General features: G+C 41.0%; 2 protein-coding genes across 8 annotated transcripts in view; one reads left to right on the top strand and one right to left on the bottom strand.

The window, feature by feature from the left end:
* Window positions 1–22,665, bottom strand: part of PAICS (phosphoribosylaminoimidazole carboxylase and phosphoribosylaminoimidazolesuccinocarboxamide synthase) — a 47,382-nt gene that overhangs the window by 17,804 nt on the left and 6,913 nt on the right. Inside the window, exons 4-8 of one of the 6 annotated variants that reach the window (XM_005207945.5) lie at window positions 19,086–19,175; window positions 12,306–12,377; window positions 10,930–10,995; window positions 8,294–8,430; window positions 3,733–3,799 (exon numbers count right to left, since the gene is read on the bottom strand). In XM_005207945.5, coding sequence (XP_005208002.2) covers window positions 3,733–3,799; window positions 8,294–8,430; window positions 10,930–10,995; window positions 12,306–12,377; window positions 19,086–19,175 — 432 coding nt within the window. Of the gene's footprint in view, window positions 1–3,732; window positions 4,017–4,243; window positions 4,330–8,293; window positions 8,431–10,929; window positions 10,996–12,305; window positions 12,378–19,085; window positions 19,176–22,665 lie in introns of those variants that run through there. The other 5 variants (XM_005207946.5, XM_024993061.2, XM_005207947.4 and 2 more) reach the window with 5 other exon arrangements.
* Window positions 4,466–22,665, top strand: part of PPAT (phosphoribosyl pyrophosphate amidotransferase) — a 41,177-nt gene continuing 22,977 nt past the window's right edge. Inside the window, exon 1 of one of the 2 annotated variants that reach the window (XM_005207956.5) lies at window positions 4,466–4,735. In XM_005207956.5, the coding sequence (XP_005208013.1) occupies window positions 4,608–4,735 (128 nt within the window). In that variant the 5' untranslated portion in view covers window positions 4,466–4,607. 2 annotated transcript variants of the gene reach the window in all.

Below are 22,665 nucleotides of genomic sequence, written 5' to 3'. Positions count from 1 at the left end.
ACCACTTAACCTAACCTCTGTCATCTAGAACAAAGTGAGGGTTAGGCTGAGATCCAAGGAACGGTCAAGAGGTAGGGAGTGGCAGTGAAAGAAGACCAGGGGGTGAGAGAGTGCATGGCAGAACTTCAGCAAGTTTGCAACACTGTGTGTGTGTATACTCCTGCTGGGCAGAGAAGGGGCTGGGGGCAGCAGCTGAGAAGTCCAAAGGAAAGGCAGGAGATAAACCTGAAGAAGGGGCAGAGGTCACATCAACAGGGAGTGAAGATAAACATTAAATGAAACAGTTACCAGCTCAGTTCAATGGCTGCATCTGCAGGGTACATAATTCAGAGGATGAATCCCCATCCTCTTATTGTGATGTCTTGATTCACTGACAAGGTTTAAAAGGTCCTTCCAAGATGTAGCACTAGCTTAGCGCTCCAAATTCAGATTTCTTTATTCCCTTCCTAGAACCCTAACTGCACTCAATATGCCAGCAAATTTGGAAAACTCAGCAGTGACCACAGGACTGGGCAAGGTCAGTTTTCATTACAATCTCAAAGAAAGGCAATGCCAAAGAATGCTCAAGTTACCACACAATTACTCATCTTACACGCTAGTAAAGTAATGCTCAAAATTCTCCAAGCCAGGCTTCAACAGTACATGAACTGTTAAAATTCCAGATGTTCAAGCTGGATTTAGAAAAGGCTGAGGAACCAGAGATCAAAACTGTCAACATCTGCTGGATCATTGAAAAAGAAAGAGAATTCCAGAAAAACATAAATTCTGCTTTATTGACTATGCCAAAGCCTTTGCGTGGATCACAACAAACTGTGAAAAATTCTAAAAGAGATGGGAATACCAGACCACTTGACCTAGCTCCTGAGAAATCTGTATGCAGGTCAGGAAGCAACAGTTAGAACTGGACATGGAACAGACTGGTTCCAAATAAGGAAAGGAGTATGTCAAGGCTGTATATTGTCACCCTGCTTATTTAACTTCTATGCAGAGTACATCATGAGAAACGCTGGGATGGATGAAGCACAAGCTGGAATCAAGACTGTCAGGAGAAATATCAATAACCTCAGATATACAGATGACACCACCCTTATGGCAGAAAGTGAAGAAGAAGTAAAGAGCCTCTTGATGAAAGTGAAAGGGGAGAGTGAAAAAGTTGGCTTAAAACTCAACATTCAATAAACTAAGATCATAGCATCTGGTCCCATCACTTCATGGCAAATAGATGGGGAAGCAATAGAAACAGTGACAGACTTTATTTTGGGGGGCTCCAAAATCACTGCAGATGGTGAGTGCAGCCTTGAAATTAAAAGACACTTGCTCCTTGGAAGGAGAAGGCAATGGCACCCCACTCCAGTACTCTTGCCTGGAAAACCCCATGGACAGAGGAGCCTGGTAGGCTGCAGTCCATGGGGTCGCTAAGAGTCGGACACGACTGAGTGACTTCACTTTCACCCACTGGAGAAGGAAATGGCAACCCACTCCGGTGTTTTTGCCTGGAGAATCCCAGGGACAAGGGAGGCTGGTGGGCTGCCGTCTATGGGGTCACAAAGAGTCAGACACGACTGAAGTGACTTAGCAGCAGCAGCTCCTTGGAAGGAAAGTTATGACCAACCTAGACAGCATATTAAAAAAAAGAGACATTACTTTGCCAACAAAGGTCAGTCTAGTCAAAGCTATGGTTTTTTCCAGTAGTCATGTATGATGTGAGAGTTGGACTATAAAGAAAGCTGAGCACGGAAGAATTGATGCTTTTGAACTGTGGTTTTGGAGTAGACTCTTGAGAGTCTCCTGGACTGCAAGGAGATCCAACCAGTCCATCCTAAGGGAAATCAGTCCTGAATATTCATTGGAAGGACTGATGCTGAAACTCCAATACTTTAGCCACCTGATGCGAAGAGCTGACTCACCGGAAAAGACCCTGATGCTGGGAAAGATTGAAGGCGCAAGGAGAAGGGGACAACAGAAGATGAGATGGTTGGATGGCATCACTGACTCAATGGACATGAGTTTGAGTAAACTCCGGGTATTGGTGATGGACAGGGAGGCCTGGCATGCTGCAGTCCATGGGGTCGCAAAGAGTTGGACACAACTGAGTGGCTGAACTGAACTGAGAACCCTAACTTCCTGTAATCTCTAAATCCTCCTCTCAGGCTTCTGACATGCTCTTCCATAGGCCCCGAACACTGTTTCCTCCCCTTCCATCCCACTATTCATCCTTCAGGTCTCACAAACCACGCTGGTTGAGTTTAGACCTCATTAAGCTTAACCACATCAGTAAAACGGCAGATGTCTGTTACAAAGACCATTAGGCTGCTGTGTGGAGAATGAGATGAGGCAGGGCTGGTGGAAGAAAACCACCGAGTGACAGACCAGTTAGGATGCTGTAGCAGCAAGCCAGGTGACAAATAACCTGGGCTAAAGAAAAAAAAAGTGGGATAAGACTCAAGCTATTTACAAGGTAAAAGTTTTAATAACAATTGATTCAATATGGGAAATATGGACAGTTAAGGATGGTGCCTAGGTTAGAAGTCTGTACCCAATGCTATTCCCTCTCAATTTAGTTGAATCGGCATTTATTTATTTATGGCCATCCCACTGTGGCTTGTGGAATCTTAGTTTGCCAAACTGCCCCCTGCAATGGAAGCATGGAGTTCTAACCACTGGGCAATTAGGGAATCCCCTGAATCATGATTTATTACCTAATTTGCTTTTCTATCCATTAATAGAAATAACATAACATTATAGAAGACAATTGCTACCAGTGCCAAAATGCTTGCTATAAATTCATAGATGAATTCAGAAGAGGCTGATGAGGACTGAGAATAATTCATGGAATTGAAATTTAAGAGTATGGAAAACTACACATCTAGGATGGTGCTGTCCAATAAAGAACAGCCACTAGCCACAGGTGCCTATGAAACATTTGAAATGTGGCTACTCCAAATTGAGATGATGTAAGTGTAAAATACACAGTGGATTTCAATATTTTTTTAAAAACTCGCAAAAATCACAGTTTTTATATTGATTATGAGTTGAAATGGTACTACTTTGGATATAATTTAGAAGTAAAAATAGCACAAACTATCTTTCCTGAGGATCCTCATCACGCATGGACAAAACGATTATAAATATGTAACATGATAAATGCAAAGTGAAGCAAGAAACTTTTTGCCTGGTGGTTTTGAAAAGAGTCGGACACGACTGAGCGGCTTTACTTTCACTTCACTTTGAAACTCTCACTGGCATAAAATGGCTAAAAACAAAATCTCGACAGGAAATATAAAAATTTTCAGAAGGTTCAATTATTAATTTTCTGAAACAGGCTATTATTAACCTAAAGGGAAAAGCAAGACTTTGGTTTCGGGAATCAACATTAGATGTTCCTGCGTTTGTTTTGCAATACCTATTGATTGCAAACGCGATTTGCAGGTATCTCTCTAATTTCTGGCCATCACTCGTTCCAATGGCCCTTTGCGCCTTTTCCTCATTCCATGAGAAGTTCTGGATGTTACAAAAAGTTCGGAGGCCCCGGAGCGCTTTGTTTCCAACGCACGGCTCCGCAGCGTCAGGGCCACGTGCCCGCGCGCCCAGTGGCCTAGAGAGGAGGATGCAGGGAGACGGGGCATAGTCCGGGGAAGGATGCCGTGGGGAGCCAAGAACAGCGCACAGGCCAGCGTGAGAGAGGCGGGAAGACTGTGGAGTCCCAACTCCTGCGGAGCCCAATTAACTCACCTTCGACTGCCGCCATTGTCCGGAGAGGTCTGAGGCCTTCGGCCGCGCTGCGAAGAGACGCAGGACTCTGGAAAAAAAGCGCGATCAGAGAGGCTCACGGGGCCGGGGAGCGAGGCACCGCCCACAGGCACGCCCCTGGCATGGCCGCGTGACCCCTAGCGCCCCCTCCGGGTCTCTTCGAACATCTCCGCGGCCACGGAATGTCGCGGGTCCCTAACCTACCCAGAACGTGGACCCCGGAGCAAGGCTTCCCGCCGCGCAGGCGCAGCGACGCGGGCGCCCCCGCCCCGCCCAGCGCGGGCGCAGTTCTTGGAAAGAAAAATGGCGCGCACTGGCAGCCCCTCCCCACTTTACTGCCGCTCGCTGACCGGGCCCCTCCTCGCCAGAGAGAGCGGCTCAGAAGTTGGAGCATACCAAGTAGTGACGGCTCGGGGAAAAGCATATGAGGAGGGACATACAAAGTGTATATCCTCTAGGAGAGAAATGACATTAACCCCGTTAGTTCCATTACCTCCGTCTTGGGTGCTAGAAAATAACGGAGAGATGCACATGCGGAAAAATTATCCTCCCACAGGGCTCAGGGAGAGGGCTAGCTCCACCCCCACAGGGCCGTCACTCCTCCCCTCAACCGCGGGGCCTCGCCCTCCGTCCTCGCTGATTGGCCGGCCCGGAGGGGCGGGGCAGAGTGGAGGGGGTGGAGACAAATCCCTCTCAGGGGAAAGCACGCGCCGCCGCAGTAGCGAGGGTCGAGCCGCTGCGAAGGAAGCTGCTGTACCCGGCCGGAGCTTCGGAGGCTTGCAGGCCGAACAGTCTACTGGTTGGTGCTTAGACCCCTGCAGCGGCGGCGGGTCCCACCACGTGCTTCCGGCGGCGACATGGAGCTGGAGGAGTTAGGGATCCGAGAGGAATGTGGCGTGTTCGGGTGCATCGCCTCAGGAGAGTGGCCCACGCAGCTAGACGTGCCACATGTGGTCACTCTGGGACTCGTGGGGCTGCAGCACCGGTGAGCGACTGGGTGAGGGGTGGGGATGGCGGCTCGTGTTCTCCGTCTGCCCTATCCGCTTCCCGCGGCCGGAGTTGGCGATCTCGCGGGCACCTGAGAACCAGGGGCCGGACCTCTCTCTTACCTGGACTGGTACCTTCCTGTGGCATTCACCAGATTGCCAAGGCGTGCGCCGGGGCTCTCTTGTCTCCCTGGACTTCAGCCTGTCCCCCGCCACCCTTAACGGTCTTTAGGGGCTCTCCGCGCTCCCGGTGTAGTGCACCCCTCCTGGATCTGACCAGATTGTAAGGCTCTAGTCGGCTGGACTAGCCCAGTCGGGGTTCTTCCTTCTTTGCTTGCGCGTTTTGATCTCCCAGAGTCTGAAGCTGTTCTTGTGGTAGAACTGTGTGGGATGTTTGCTAGTCCTAGACCTACAATACACTTTGAGGTTTCGCGGGGAGCCTGCAACCACCACAAGCTTTTGTTTGCAAGAGCAGAGCTATTGGGCAGATGGTGTATTTGAACGAAATCATAGCTATGGGAATGTAAGGATTCAAACCCGGGGAGGCTGAATCGGTTGATGTTCAAAAGGAACTACCGGTTCTAGATCTCATGAATTCCAACAGATAATAATCCAATCACGGAGGAGTAGTGAATGTGCAAAAAATTCTTTGGTAAACATTTTAGATAATGAATGAAAAGATTAGTAGTAAGGGAAATGCCAAAATAATTCCCTTCTTTAAAAGAGGGAGAGAACCTGTATGACAAAATACACACTGACTTTGAAAAACTGATAGATCTTTTGAGTTAAAAAATAACTTTGCTTCTGTGATCTTTCCATTTCCTACTAACTGAACTAAGTTTTAATATAAACAGTTTTCTTCAGGGTAAGAAATATAAACCTAAGCCTGACATCACTGAAAGTATTACAGTTTCCATAAGAGGATACCTCAGCAACAACTTCTAGAACAGTTAAGGAACTTGGTGATAACACTTATCAGCAATATGGGAGAAATATGTATAAATGCATTCCAAATGATTAGCTTTACCTCCACCAAACTTAAAGTAGAAGTAGGCTTTTTGCTTTTTTCAGGATCCAGAATAGTTGGGTTTGAGTTTCACATCTTGTATATTCCTTGTTTACTAAAAGCTGAGAGTAATTTAGAATTCTAGGATGAATCAAAAAGAATATTTTTAATTTGAATTAATTTTGGATAACTGTGGGTTGACCATAATAGAGATCTTATTTTAAAATACATTTATGTTATTGAGAGGATTATATATATAATCCAAGGAAAAACTAAAAGCTATTCATATGGTACTCCATAACACCATGAGTTTATAACATTCTTCAGAGAAGTTATTTTGGATATCCTGTCATGGGAAGAGGTGTACAAACACAAGGGATCTTTAGAGTTGCCTGGTGGTCTGTGAGGAAGATATGAGACTGACCTTGAGGTTTTTTTTAACTATTTACTTTTTTAGTTAACTCAGAAAGTTCATCCCCAAGATTTCCTATTTAAATGTGTGTGTAAAGAAAAGGAGGGTAATTTTTTTTATGAATAACTTTATTCCTAGTTATATGCACTTTTCTACAGTTGCTTTTAAGTGAAAGAATTAATGAAATTAGATAATATTGATACAAGCTAAGGGCGATAATGATGTGGAGATCATTTGGCCACCTGATGGGGAGAGCTGACTCATTTGAAAAGACCCTGATGCTGGGAAAGATTGAGGGCAGGAGGAGAAGGGGACGACAGAGGATAAGATGGTTGGATGGCATCACCGACACAATGAACATGGGTTTGGGTGGACTCCGGGAGTTGGTGATGGACAGGGAGGCCTGGCGTACTGCGGTTCATGGGGTCGCAGAGTTGGACACGACTGGTCGAATGAACTGAACTGAACTGAACTGAACTGAAGGGCAATAAAAATGTGATTACTACATGATGATAGAGGAAACCTAATGGATTCTATCAGGCTGCTTATTTGACAGAGCAAGTATTTGCTAAACTGTGGTGTTGAAGATTGACCTTGTGATACTTTCAGTAACAGTGGCAAAAAACTCAATAGCTTCTGGAGAAGAAAGGTATTAGTGGAAAACCATTTAAATTTTCCTTGTGTAGGCATAGGATCCGGAGAAGGCAATGGCACCCCACTCTAGTATACTTGCCTGGAAAATCCCATGGACGGAGGAGCTTGGTAGTCTGCAGTCCATGGGGTCTCTAAGAGTCGGACACGACTGAGCGACTTTGCTTTCACTTTTTACTTTCATGCATGGAGAAGGAAATGGCAACCCACTCCAGTGTTCTTGCCTGGAGAATCCCACGGACGGGGGAGCCTGGTGGGCTGCTGTCTATGGGGTCCCACAGAGTTGGACACGACTGAAGTGACTTAGCAGCAGCAGCAGCAGGCATAGAATCATTAAGATTCTTTGAGAGTGCTGGTTCTTGCCCATAATCCTATCCAATTCACAATTTTAAATTAGCAAAAGTCCTCACACATTAGGGAAACTGATTCTAAGAATATGAAACTTCTTTATGTCTAGAAGATAAAATCTGCTGCTGTGGGGGTGAAAGAGTAAGAAAGAATGTTTTTAATGGAATGGATAACAACAACATGGTCCTCCTGTATAGCACAGGACACTATATTACATATCTTGTGATACCATAATGGAAAAGAATATGAAAAAGAATGTTTGTTATAAATATAGCTGAATCACTTTGCTGTACAGCAGAAATTAACATTGTAAGTCAACTGTACTTCAATAAAATAAATTTTCAAAAAATGTTTTCATTTGACAGTAAATCAAGGAATGTCAAAATTTGAAGCCTAGATGGGTTATTATAATTTAATATAGAATTAGTTATATACAGTGTACATTGGCAGGTGGTGATCTGTTGCAGAAGGCTCTAGAAACTAAAATGTCTATCACTTTTGCATTGTTTTTGGTTCTCTCTTAGGCATAGATATTTAGTGTCAGGGATGACAGAACCCCTGAATGTTGTGGTGTTATGTATTTTATATATAAAAACAAATGGAATATCAATTACTAGACAGTCATGCACTGGATGCTTAATCCAGATGGGTTCATCCAGAAATCCTTCTTTTTTAGTAGCCTGGCTGCTTGCAGATTTATACCATAGCTCTGCTTTCTGTCAGGGGGAATTTTCAGTGTTAAGCTAATTGGTTGTCCTCTTCAGCTATAAAGCTGTGTGTGTGTGCTTGTTCATGCCAGATAAATATAATCAATTACTTTTTTGGGCTTAAACATCAATGAGTTCTGAGGTTTGCAGAGTTGGGACAAACCATACACCCCATTGTAGATTAGAGATCTTTATCTTTAAACCACAGTCCCAGTTAATGGAGACTAGAATGACATGGACATATTTGAAGATTCCGTAAAAGGAATTACTAAAATTTCAGACGTTTATCACATGTATCAGCTAGTTAGCCTTTCCTTAGTTAGTTAGGGGACAAAAATGCCCTTCAAGTGAATTATCATTTTCCTGTGTTAGGAACTGAACCCTACAACTGGTAAACATTTTCATACCTTTTCTAAAAATTTATGACATTTACCTGATGAAGTTGGGTCACATAGGGAGTCTCCTGACTGCAAAAATATTCTGAAGAATCTTTTGGTTCTGTTGTTCTTTGAGTAAGCTGATTTGCAGCGGTCTCAGAAGCAGTTTTCTTAAGAGATACAGATGCTGGTTCTGCAAAAAGTATATAACGTATCACTAGAAAGGCACTTGGGAGGTAGAGGGGAGGGATGCACTCAGACAAACCTATGGAATTTGTTCCCAGTTGTCTTCATTTAGTTTGTTGGGAAACCCAGGAGTAGATTATCAGAGAACTTGCTTTGAATTGCCATATTAAGGCTGGGGTTAACTTTTTTGATTTTTATCTCTTAGAAATAATAGCCAAACATGTTACATTCCTCTAGTGTTTTACATTCCCTTAGTTGGAAAAGTGACTTATCCCCCAAAGGATCTTAAGGTACTACTGATTTGTCGTTCTGGTAAGTGTTGGGAACAGCCTCTTTAACATAAGACTTGAAGTCTACCAGGTTTCCTAGTAATAGTTTGATCTTGGGAAAGTCTCCTAATTTCTGACTCTGTTTCTCACCTGTTAGGCTAGGCTTGTATATTTTAAAGATCCGGTGCACAAAGTCAGTGCATTGGGAATGATACTTTCGTGTGGTTAATCCTTAGCAGTTTCCCTTTTCAGTCACACATCCATTAAAGGGCATTGAGAGAAGGAAAACATGAGGCAACTCATCTGATTTGTAATTTATGTCAAAAAATGGAGAATAAAATTTTCAGCTTTCGTGAGATATAAGTGTTGTTGGGCAGGGTTGGGGAACAGTGGAGTCCTGCTATTCTCTAATATTTTATTCGAAAAATATTTGTTGAGCTCGTCCTGTGTGTATGCAGGGCCCTGTGGTTGACACTAGGAATACTGTGCTATACGAGGCTGATGGTCCCTGCCCCCACAGAGAGGCAGTAGAGCAACAGAGCAGACTTGTTCATGCCTCCATTTCCTCCTCTGTAAATGGGAATCATGGTATCACTCACCTCAGAGAGTTGTAGTAGGGATTAAATGTATTAATATATAACGTGCTTAGAACACTACCTGGATATATGCATACCCTGTGACCCTGCATCCCACTCCTGGGTGTGTACTCAACAGAGATGCATACATATGTTTATTGGGAGACATGCACAGGAATTTGTATAGCAGCATTATTCTTAGTAGCCCCAATCTGGGAACATTGGATAGAGAAAGTAGAGGGATGTATGTTCCTATTATGGAATATTTTATTGCAGTAAAAAAGAACAAACTCCTGCTGCAAGTAAAATCATGGATGACTCTCAAACAATGCTGTGTGAAAGAAGCTTGACATTACAAAATACATACTAAAGGAAAAGACAATTGTATGATTCTATTAATAAAACTAGCCTATGGTAATGAACATTGATAAATTTTACGAGGGCTAACAGGCTTCCCAGGTGCTGCTAGTGGTAAAGAACCCACCTGTCAATGCAGGAGATGCAAGAGATGCGGGTTCGATGCCTGAGTTGGAAAGATCCCCTGGAGGAGGGCATGGAAACCCACTCCAATATTCTTGCCTGGAGAATTCCATGGACAGAGGAGCCTGGCAGGCTGCAGTCGATAGGGTCACATAGAGTCAGACACAACTGAAGCGACTTAGCATGGACGCATGGGGGCTAACAGGATAATTAATGAAGTGGGGGGGGGAGTCTTTAGGGTGCTGGTAGTGTTTTATATCTTGATTTGAGTGGTAGGTGCACAGGTGTCTTCACTTTGTAAAAACTGAGGTCTTCAACTATTTATGTGAACTCAAAACAATTAGATCAATTATAAATCTATAAAATGCTAAAGTTGGATTATTTTAGCAATCTAGAGAGATGCAGTCATTTGCTCCATGTTGAATTTTAAGGGTAAAGAGAAACTAGAAAAATTAGGTTTTCTGTTTCTCAGACCAGTGCCTTTTCTTATAGTCTTTGTTTTTCTTTATGCTATATTAGGTTGGGCTTCCCAGGTGGTGCTAGTGGTAAGAAGGCCTGCCAATGTAGGAGATGTAAAAGATGCAGGTTTGATCCCTGGGTTAGGAAGATCCTCTGGAGGAGAGCATGGCAATCCACTCCAGTATTCTTGCCTGGAGAATCCCATGGACAGAGGAGCCTGGTGGGCTTCAGTCAAAGGGTCACACAGAGTCAGACATGACTGAAGACATTTAGCATGCACCCACATTATAAGTAACCTTTTCTGTTACTTATAATGGGTCAGTTTGGAATGACAGCTTCATAATTAGCTGGCTTCTCAGTTTTTGTAGAATTACTAAAAAGTTATGGCCATGTTAGTTACCTTTGGAGAAAAGCAAAATTCAGAACTTACTACTTTGTGTGGGTTTTCCTTTTACATCCTAGTATTCTAATGGCAGTCACAGAAAAGTGTAATTTAAAGGCTAACGATAGATAATTGTGCAGAAATTTGAGGTGGGAAAGTTTCTGTTTGTTACTTTCACTATTAATAAGCTCTGAAAGAAATGATTTTTCAGCATTTTTTGCTGTCACACAGCTCATAAACAATAGTCTTGATTTGTCAAGGACAAGAATAAACATCTATCAGGAAAAAGCTACAGAAGTTTTAATCAGTGTGGGAAAAGTTGGCATATTTCAGACTCTTACCATCTTCAAGTGCTTTTCTCTTGATGCTCAAAGTTCTTGGGTTTTTGGTATGATTTTCAAATAATTCTTAAACAAGAGAACATAGGAAAAGAGTCATTATATGACATTGTCTAAAACTGCATTAGTTTTCAAGCATTCAAGTATTCTACAGTTAGAATATTTAAGTGATTGGACAGATGAAAGAGTTTAAGAATTAGGAATATTTTGGTGTTGCTGCTGCTGCTGCTAAGTCGCTTCAGTTGTGTCCAACTCTGTGCGACCCCAGCGATGGCAGCCCACCAGGCTCCCCCGTCCCTGGGATTCTCAAGGCAAGAACACTGGAGTGGGTTGCCATTGCCTTCTACAGATTTTGGTACTAAACTTTCCTAAATCTTTAGGAAAGACTTGAAAAGAAATTGAAATTCTTGACTTAATAGGTATATGGTTTATAATAATTTAGGGAGCCATTTGAACATAAAATAGTATTAGGAATTTATTATTGAATTTTTTGCTAAGTTAAATGCAAAGAGGAAAGTTTATAGAATTTTCACCTTAAAAAGTCCAAGATTACATAGTAACCTTGTTTCCATTTGGCAGTTCTGAGAGATGGTTGTCTTAGGAGGCCATCAACTTCATAAAATCTCATTTTTCTTTGAGGGTTGACATTTTTCTTTTGTAAAACTCTGTATTCATAATTTAAAATTTATGTATTTGGTATGACGTTGTTTCCAGTCTCTTGTCTATTCCAAACTGCATTCACCTTCTGGCAATTTCCTCAAATATTTCTTTATTTCTTGTGGCCCCCTTCAAGCATTTGCTTAATTTTTTCATGAGACCATATGTTTATAAGTGCTCTGACCTCCTTGTCACACCAGTGTTTTCCAGCCTGTGTCACTCACTATTATAATCTGTAAATGACTTTTAGCATCTTCTAAAGGAATATGATTTCCTATGAATCAATATGATTCACAGTTATTAGATACATCCTGTATTTCAGTATCATTCATTTAAAGCAAACTGGACTGACATAAAGCATTGAGAATTTCAATATGAGGATCAAAATTTTTTTCATACATTCAAAGTTTTTAAAATAAGACAGATTAACCCCCAATATTAGTGAGAATAATTTAGCTGCTTTTCATCAACAGGTATCCTTGATTGCATATTTATGAATACAGAGTGTCTTGGTATTTACAGATTTTTTTTTTTTTTAGTAAGAAGTAGGAATAGACATTTCTTTACTCCCCTACATAAACTCTACCAACTCAGGTATACAATATAATGAGGCCTTTGGGATTATCTATAGTAGACATCTTCCCTATAACTACTTCAACTGGTATATATTAGACTTTAAAAATCAAAAGAACATTTAAAATTCAACAATTTAGATCCCTTACCTGACCCAGGGATACCGTGTGGTGCTGTGGGGCCGCCCACCTCATCTGAGGCATTACTTGCAGTGTCTTCCTCTGTCAGAAAACAAAGACAGTAGTAGTTTCAGTGTTGTTCACAGAACCCTAATGCACTTCAGCAGGTGAAGACTACACTGAAAACGTAATAAGCCTGGATCCCAGCATCAAAAGTGTAACCTCAAAGCCAAGGACATTTGCCATCTTGAACCAGATTTGAAGATGGCCTTAGAGGATTCACCACCAACACAATGTTGAAAAGTAGTCTGCCTTAAAAGTCACAAGGCAGGAAGCTTGGTTTGAAAGTATAAAAGTGCTTTGTGACCTAATTTGCTTAACAGCTTTCACTGTTACATTTTAATGCTTGCCAAAGAGCTCTTACAGCTCTTTTTTTCATTCAGTCCTCATTGTAACTAAGAATAATCCTTATTGCACTACATGTAAAGGAATAAAAGACTCTAAAGTGGTTTTAGCAGTCTTCATATTGAGGTATTAAGCAGACAGTGATTAACATTTTAAGGAACTTAAAATGGTGAATGTAACAGGAATTTGTCCTGGTGGACCAGTATATGTTCAGGATGTTTACAACCGCGCTGTTGGTAATTTGGGGAAAGCTCCTCCTCCTATGTGTATGTTGGATTGCTATGTTGAAGTATAGCAATGTTATGGTAGTGTTCTTTTGTCTCAGCTGTACTTCCCTATACACTGAACATTTTTAAAAAAGAATTCTATGTTAGTAAGTATAGGTGTCTATATAGTTACTTGCAATGATTATTCTACAATTAGACAATGGTTTGTATTAATAAACCTTGAGGCAAAAGTATAGATAGAGGGCTGTAAACATATTGCCGCAGTGGGTGTGTGAAGATGTACATCAGGGTAGGACCTCATCTTCTTATGAAGGACATGTTTGGACCAGGAGACTAGAATGAAGTTTAGCTTCTAGCAATATCAGGACTTCAAATGACGGGTTGTGCTCTAGAGCCATATCAGTTCAGTTCAGTTTAGTAGCTCAGTTATGTCCGACTCTTTGCAACCCCACGGACTGCAGCACGCCAGGCTTCCCTGTCCATCACCAACTCCCAGAGCTTGCTCAAACTCTTGTCCATTGAGTTGGTGATGCCATCCAACCATCTCATCCTCTGTCGTCCACTTTTCCTGCCTTCAGTCTTTCCCAGCATCAGGGTCTTTTCAAATGAGTCCGTTCTTCCTATCAGGTGGCCAAAGTATTGGAGTTTCAGCTTCAGCATTAGTCCTTCCAATGAATATTCAGGACTGATTTCCTTTAGGATGGACTGGTTGGATCTCCTTGCAGTCCAAGGGACTCTCAAGAGTCTTCAACACCACAGTTCAAAAGCGTTAATTCTTTGGCGCTAAGCTTTTCTTTATAGTCCAACTCTCATATCCATACATGACTACTGGAAAAACCATAGCTTTGACTAGACGGACCTTTGTTGGCAAAGTAATACCTCTGCTTTTTAATATGCTGTCTAGGTTTGTCATGGCTTTTCTTCCAAGGAGCAAGTGTGTTTTAATTTCATGGCTGCAGTCACCATCTGCAGTGATTTTGGAGCCCAGAAAAATAAAGTCTGTCACTGTTGCCATTGTTTCCCCATCTATTTGCCATGAAGTGATGGGACTGGATGCCATGATCTTCTTTTTCTGAATGTTGAGTTTTAAGTCAACTTTTTCACTCTGCTCTTTCACTTTCATCAAGAGACTCTTTAGTTCTTCTTTGCTTTCTGCCATAAGGGTGGTATCATCTGCATAGCTGAGATTGATATTTCTCCCAGCAATCCTGATTCCAGCTTGTGTTTCATCGACCGGGGGCTCCCTAATCTACTGTTTGTCTTTTAATTGAAATTTTATTGAGATAATTATAGATTCACATGGAATTGTAAGAAATAATAACTATCCCTTCTACACTTTGCCTTCCGTGATGGCTCAGTGGTAAAGAATCCATCTGCCAATGCAGGAGACAGGTTCGATCCCTGGAGAAGGAAATGGCAACGAACTCCAGTATTCTTGCCTGGAAAATCCCATGGACAGAGGAGTCTTGTTACAGTCCATGGGGTTGCAAAGAGTTGGACATGACTTAGTGACTAAACAACAACATTTTATAAACCATAATATTCTGTTAATTCAAAGATACATTGTTACAATCCCCCAGTATGATTTAGGAATCTTGTTTGTACTCATCTATGAATGTGTGTGTGTGCACTTGCAGTATGTACTAAGTTCTATCATTAAGACAAAAAACAAAAAGACACTTCTACCATTAGAAATTCCAAAGATTTTTCAAACTCTGTGCCAGGAGCTAGGGGCAAAGACCAGCCATAAGCTTTATTTTGTCACAGCTTTTTAAAAGATTATTAAAGTATAAACAGTAAGAATTATAGAAAGTATGCTTTTTAAATTAACAAGTGGACTGTTTAAATTTATCAGCTTACCTATGTCTGAGCTTTTTACTTTTTTAAAAGTTCTCAATGTTGTTTAATATGACTAAAGTACATAAATTTATATAATAATTTTACTGCTGGGCATCCTGGGTGACTCAGTGGTAAAGAATCTCCTGCCATGCAGGAGACACAGGTTCAATCCCTGGGTCAGGAAGATCCCCTGGAGGAGGAAATGGCAACCCACTCTAGTATTTCTCCCTGGAAAACCCCATAGACAGAGTAGCTTGGCAGGCCACAGTCCATGGGGTTGCAAAGTGAGCACAGTTTTACTCCTAAGATTATTCAAATGTATGCAAAATATACAGAAGTAATTAAATATTCCATTTTAAAGAAAACTACAGATGAATCTTCAGTCTATTAAAAGAAATAAATGAATTGGAGAAAACAAGATGCTTGGCACACCTGAGATACTAACAATAGATATTTGAATGCCCTCTGCTGGCCATCATGTTGCTAATTTTTGTTAAATTGCCAGGATAGTGAATATTTTAATTTTGGAAATACATTTTACTACAGCCAAAAGGAAAATAAAACTCTTTTCCTTTTGATTATTCTAAAAAGAGCCATGTAGCCTTTCACATAGGATTTTTGGACTGATGATAAGAGTGGCCTCTAATAGAATATATGTGCCCATCTCTGGGGTTGCAAAGAGTCAGACATGACTTAGTGACTGAACAACAACAAACCACCGCTTGGAGCCAGAGTTGATCTGCCTGTGACTGTCTTATACTAGAAAGCAGTGACTTTGGCCTGATTACCAAGGTATTGAAGTATTCTACCTCGTTTAAATCATTTTAGGAATAGATTTTAGGAGTCAATTAGGAATTGAAAAATCAGTGAACAAATGGGCAAATCTAATTCAGATAACCATTATATCTACTACTGTGGGCAAGAATCCCTTAGAAGAAATGGATTAGTCCTCATAGTGAAAGAGTTCAAAATACAGTACTTGGGTACAATCACAAAAATGACAGAATAATCTCAGTTCATTTCCAGTGCAAGGCATTCAGCATCACAGAAGTCCAAGTCTATGCCCCAGCCACTAAAGCTGAAGAAGCTGAAGTAGAATGGTTCTATGAAGACTTACAAGGCTTTCTAGAACTAACACCAAAAAAAATGTCCTTTTCATCATAGAGGATTGGAATGCAAAAGTAGGAAGTCAAGAAATACCTGGAGTAACAGGCAAGTTTGGCCTTGGAGTACAGATTGAAGCAGGGCAAAGGCTAACAGAGTTTTGCCAAGAGAACTCACTGATTGTAGCAAACACATTCTTCCAACAACACAAGAGATGACTCTACACATGGACATTACTGGATGGTCGACACTGAAATCAGATTGATTATTTTTGCAGCCAAAGATGGAGCAGCTCTATATAGTCAGCAAAAACAAGAACAGGAGTTGACTGTGGCTCAGATTATGTGCTGCTTATTGTAAAATTCAGACTTAAATTGAGGAAAGTAGGGAAACATACTAGGCCATTTGGCTATGACGTAAGTCATATCCCTTATGATTATACAGTGGAAGTGACAAATAGATTCAAGGGATTAGATCTCATAGCCAGAGTGCCTCAAGAACAATGGACGGAGGTTTCTAACATTGTACAGGAGGCTGGGATCAAACCTTCCTAAATAAAAAGAAATTTTCAAGAAGGCAAAATGGTAGTCTGAGGAGACCTTACAAATAGCTGAGAAAAGAAGAGAAAAGAAAGGCAGAGAAGAAAGGGAAAGATATGCCCATCTGAATGGACAGTTCCAAAGAATAGCAAGGAGAGATAAGAAAGCCTTCACTTTGCAAAGAAACGGAGGAAAACAATGGAATGAGAAAGACTAGAGATCTCTTCAAGAAAATTAGAGATACCGAGATATCATTTCCTTTTACTTATTGTAATAGAGCCTGAGTGTTCTATGGTAATTCCCAGTGATTAGCTGCTGCTTATTTCATTGGTCATACATTTTTTAAGTGATAATTTACTCGAAGTAGCTAATTTTCTCCCGACTGGAATCAAATTGAATCTTATGTGTTACTCTTTTCAGCCCTCTGCTGGTCTTATTTTCTAAAAACATGACACCTTGGCTATGCTTGATGATCTTCTCTAAAAATACAGGAGCTTGAATCCACTCTACAACATAATACTAAACCAAAATCTCCAGGGGTTCTAAGTTGGAAACTAGTTAGTTATCTGGAATGTGGAGGTCCACAGCTCTAGCTGAATTTTTACTTGAAATACAAAAAAAAAAAAGAAGAAGAAGAAGAAGCAGCTTAGTATACTTTTAAGATAGTAAAGTGTTACTTTTGGGGAGATCAGTTTTATGACGAAGAGTGAATGTTAACAATATTGGAGCAATGACAACTCTGATAACAATATTTATTAGTAAAATGTAAAAACGAAATAGGCTTCCCTGGTGGCTCAGATGGTAAATAATCCATCTGCAATGAGAGAGACCTGGGTTCGATTCCTGGGTTGGGAAGATCCCCTGGAGGAGGGCATGGCAACCCACTCTAGTATTCTTGCCTAGAGAATCCTCATGGACAGAGGAGCCTGGCAGACTACAGTCCATGGGTTTGCAGAGTCAGACATGACTGAGCAACTAAGCACATAAAAATAAAATGAGCTGACCTCTACCTATTGACCTGATTTTTTCTAAAGATAGATATCCATGTCTTTAAGCTTAACATAACAGTCTTCCAAGTAGTGGACTAGCAACTTGTGCATCATGAAGTATATATAAAGTGTTTTCTTACATATTTAGCTGCTGGGATCTATGTGGGTTTATACCTTTACTTTTATATTCATTTGAAAGTTTAAAGTACTGTTGTTTCTAAAATGACTGTAAACATCCTGTTTCATATTTTCTAGATATATTCCATATTAACATGTAAATGTACCATTTTTAAAACCTGTCAGTTTACATCTGGCTTAATATTTTCCTTCTACATAAAAGAAGTTATACTGAGGTGTTGTATTTAAATGAGCTCTCCAGAGCACTAATGAGCTTTAATCTTCTGAATTTTTTTGGAAAAATCTTTAAAAAAATTTTAAGATTTAAAAATGAGAAAGATATTCTAAAGTTTTTAAACTTTTTTCATGGAAACCTTTCTTTCTTATTAAACACTGTATGTGGTAATCTGATTTTAACTTCCAGTGACAAAGGGTCATTGCAGTTACTCCTTTAGAATCCTTAGGAGCGCAGAGTTTTCTTTACCTTTGTTGTCCCACTAGTCAGCTGCACATTCCTGTTTGGTTAGTCGCCTTAATTTCTCTCCATTTTCACCTGTCACTGAGTGTTCTAGCCGCTTTCCTTTTCTTCCATTGAGCTTTTAACGTGAAGTTTGCCAAGACTGTGGGGCACCTGGTTTTTGGATCAGAATTGGTTTTTAAACTTTTCAGTGCTGCATGAAGCTTTGGACTGAAAGACTAGCACAAGGTCTATGACGGCTAGGCTTCTGCTTAGAAGCTTGGTCACCCTCCTTCCCTCAATTTTGTCTAAAAGGCAAACTATCAGAGAAGAAACACACTCTGCATCCCCTAAGTGCCCTATACCACAGGGCAGTGGTTCTCAAACTTCAACATGTATCAGAATCACCTTAAATACATACGGAACTGCTGGAACTCACTCCAAATTTCTGGTTCTGGAGGGGGCCCAAGAATTTGCATTTTGAATGAGTTCCTAGATGATGCCGATGCTGCTATGAACAGCAGCCACAGGGACCTTCACTGTCATTAATAATTTCCACCTTCCATTTCTGCATTTTGGAAATGTGAATATTATCCAACAATACTGTATAATGTTATAACATACTTGTATATGTTCTTATAATAACACGTTAGATGTTGTGGCTATTATATAATGTATATAATGGGTGTGTGTGCGTGTGTGTGCGTTCAGTCATGTCCAACTCTTTGCAACACTATGGACTATAGCCCGCCAGGCTCCTCTGACTGAGATTTTTCCAGGCACGAATACTGGAGTCGGTTTCTCTGCCCTCCTCCAGGGGATCATCTTGACCTAGGGATCAAACCGACATCTTTTGCCTCTGCTGCACTGGCAGGCGGCTTCTTTACCACTTAGCCACCTGGGAAGCCCAATGTATATAAGTATATTCAACCATCATAATACTGCAGGCCTCACCCTTATGACCTCATCTAAACCTAATTTTCTCCCAAAGGCCATCTCCAAATGTAGTAACAGTGGGGATTAGGGTTTCAACATATGAGTTTGGGAGGGACACAACCTGCAGCAGCAGCATCTTATAATAACATGTATTTCATTACATACACACACACATAAAAACAAGAATATTGTTTTACCTGTGCAAGGGCTTTGTCTCATATCTGTCTCTGTTAAGTCTCCTGACATATTACTGACCAAGGCATCTTCAGCTGCATCTCCAGCAATAACTGTATAAATACAGTGGGATATATGGTGGTGTGTTTTTTTATTTACTTTTAGAACTATGTTTTAAGCTCTAATATAGTATTTTCCCTTTTAGAGTGAACTTGATACTAAAAACTGTGGTTGTTTATTTTTCTGTAATTAGATTCCCATCCTTAAACATATTTTAGTCTTAGGTCACTAAACATCTGGTGTTATAAGTCTCTATACAGTCAACAAAAACAAGACCAGCAGCTGACTGTGGCTCAGATCATGAATTCCTTATTGCCAAATTCAGACTGAAATTGAAGAAAGTAGGGAAAACCACTAGACCATTCAGTGAAAGTGAAGTCGCTCAGTCGTGCCCGACTCTTTGCGACCCCATGGACAGTAGCCTGCACCAAGCTCCTCTGTCCATGGGATTTTCAAGGCAAGAGTACTGGAGTGGGTTGCCATTTCCTTCTCCAGGGAATCTTCCCAACCCAGGGATCAAACCCAGGTCTCTTGCATTGTGACAGACACTTTACCATCTGAGCCATCAGGGAAGTCCATTCAGGTATGACCTAAATTAAATCCCTTATGATTATACAATGGAAGTGAGAAATAGATTTAAGGGACTAGATCTGATAGAGTGCCTGATGAACTATGGTTGGAGGTTTGTGACATTGTACAGGAGACAGGGATCAAGACCATCCCCATGGAAAAGAAATGCAAAAAAGCAAAATGGCTGTCTGAGGAGGCCTTACAAATAGCTGTGAAAAGAAGAGAAGTGAAAGGCAAAGGAGAAAAGGAAAGATATAAGCAGAGTTTGGAACTCTGAATGAAGAGTTCCAAAGAATAGCAAGAAGAGATAAAGCCTTCCTCAGCGATCAATGCAAAGAAATAGAGGAAAACAACAGAATGGGAAAGACTAGAGATCTCTTCAAGAAAATTAGAGATACCAAGGGAACATTTCATGCGAAGATGGGCTCAATAAAGGACAGAAATGGTATGGACCTAACAGAAGCAGAAGATATTAAGAAGGAAGTGGCAGGAATACACAGAAGAACTATACAAAAAAGATCTTCATGACCAAGATAATCACAATGGTGTGATCACTCACCTAGAGCCAGACATCCTGGAATGTGAAATCAAGCGGACCTTAGAAAGCATCACTATGAACAAAGCTAGTGGAGGTGATGGAATTCCAGTGGAGCTATTTCAAATCCTGAAAGATGATGCTATGAAAGTGCTGCATTCAGTATGCCAGCAAATTTGGAAAACTCAGCAGTGGCCACAGGACTGGAAAAGGTCAATTTTCATTCCAATCCCAAAGAAAGGCAATGCCAAAGAGTGCTCAAACTACTGCACAATTGCACTCATCTCACACGCTAGTAAAGTAATGCTCAAAATTCTCCAAGCCAGGCTTCAACAATACGTGAACCGTGAACTTCCAGATGTTCAAGCTGGTTTTAGAAAAGGCAGAGGAACCAGAGATCAAATTGCCAACATCTGCTGGACCATTGAAAAAGCAAGAGAGTTCCAGAAAAACATCTATTTCTGCTTTATTGACTATGCCAAAGCCTTTGACTGTGTGGATCTCAATAGACTGTGGAGAATTCTGAAAGAGATGGGAATACCAGACCACCTGACCTGCCTCTTGAGAAACCTATATGCAGGTCGGGAAGCAACCTTTAGAACTGGACATGGAACAACAGACTGGTTCCAAATAGGAAAAGGAGTACGTCAAGGCTGTACATTGTCACCCTGCTTATTTAACTTCTATGCAGAGTACATCATGAGAAACGCTGGGCTAGAAGAAGCACAAGCTGGAATCAAGATTGCCGGGAGAAATCTCAATAACCTCAGATATGCAGATGACACCACCCTTATGGCAGAAAGTGAAGAGGAACTCAAAAGCCTCTTGATGAAAGTGAAAAAGGAGAGTGAAAAAGTTGGCTTAAAGCTCAACATTCAGAAAACGAAGATCATGGCATCTGGTCCCATCACTTCATGGCAGATAGATGGGGAAACAGTGGAAACAGTGTCAGACTTTCTTTTTTTGGGCTCCAAAATCACTGCAGATGGTGATTGCAGCCATGAAATTAAAAGACGCTTACTCCTTGGAAGAAAAGTTATGTCCAACCTAGATAGCATATTCAAAAGCAGAGACATTACTTTGCTAACAAAGGTCCGTCTAGTCAAGGCTATGGTTTTTCCTGTGGTCATGTATGGATGTGAGAGTTGGACTGTGAAGAAAGCTGAGTGCCGAAGAATTGATGCTTTTGAACTGTGGTGTTGGAGAAGACTCTTGTGAGTCCCTTGGACTGCAAGGAGATCCAGCCAGTCCATTCTGAAGGAGATCAGCCCTGGGATTTCTTTGGAAGGAATGATGCTAAAGCTGAAACTCCAGTACTTTGGCCACCTCATGTGAAGAGTTGACTCATTGGAAAAGACTCTGATGCTGGGAGGGATTGGGGGCAGGAGGAGAAGGGGACGACAGAGGATGAGATGGCTGGATGGCATCACTGACTTGATGGACGTGAGTCTGAGTGAACTCCGGGAGTTGGATGGACAGGGAGGCCTGGCGTGCTGCGATTCATGGGGTCGCAGAGTCGGACACAACTGAGCGACTGAACTGACTGACTGACTGAACTGAACTAGGTCTTGACATAAAACTGACAAGATTATGTTCACCTGCATCTCCAGTAGTTACTGTGTGAACACAATCATGCCATTGCTTTTGGGCTACTTGATCACTAGTTATTTTACATTTTAATTTCAATGGAGGAGATGTATAGTTTTCTAGCAGACCAGTTTCTTTCCTTGTTTTGTAATGAAACATTTTAGGACTTCTCACCACCATTTCCCAATCCTAACTTTTTGTCATTTCCCTCTTTTTCCCACTCATACTTTTAGGAATTAGGACTTCATTCATGTTGATGTATGGCAGAAACTATCATCATATTGTAAAGTAATTATCCTCTAATTAGGAATAAAAATAAAGAATTAAGACTATGTCATTTAAGGCTGATATTAAGATCTAGAAACATTGTGGCCACTTGAAGTCTTTAATAACATTTCATCCATTCCACCATTTTACATAGCAAATCTGAAGGAGGCACTCCTGAGTTCAGAGTTCCACAGAGACTGAGGTAGAACTTGTATTTCCTGACTCCTGGCTAGAACGCATGCAGTTTATTTCATGCAGTCATGTCTTTGTGTAAATTGCATCTCAATTCTTTAGGTTAAACTCATTTTGAAGAATTTTATGATGTGTCCTCAGAGAACTCACATTCTCACAGGTCACAGGTTTTGTATTTTTCTGAGTTTTTCAATGCACTTTTTCTGTTTACTCACAATTTTACCACAACTGATATGAAAAATTTTTTTAAATTTCTGCCATCAAGAATTTTATTTTAGCTTCTGTAAAACTGGTCTTTTTAAACTTCTAGAAATTCAATTTTCTTTCCTTGTTTTGTATAACTCTGTACCATTCTGTGTTCTGATCAAATTTGCATGAAATCTGTTTCATGA

Source organism: Bos taurus, chromosome 6, assembly GCF_002263795.3.
Source record: "Bos taurus isolate L1 Dominette 01449 registration number 42190680 breed Hereford chromosome 6, ARS-UCD2.0, whole genome shotgun sequence".
Lineage (NCBI taxonomy): Eukaryota > Metazoa > Chordata > Mammalia > Artiodactyla > Bovidae > Bos > Bos taurus.
The sequence above is the reverse complement of the archived record's forward strand: the minus strand, read 5'-3'. Positions and strand labels throughout refer to the sequence as shown.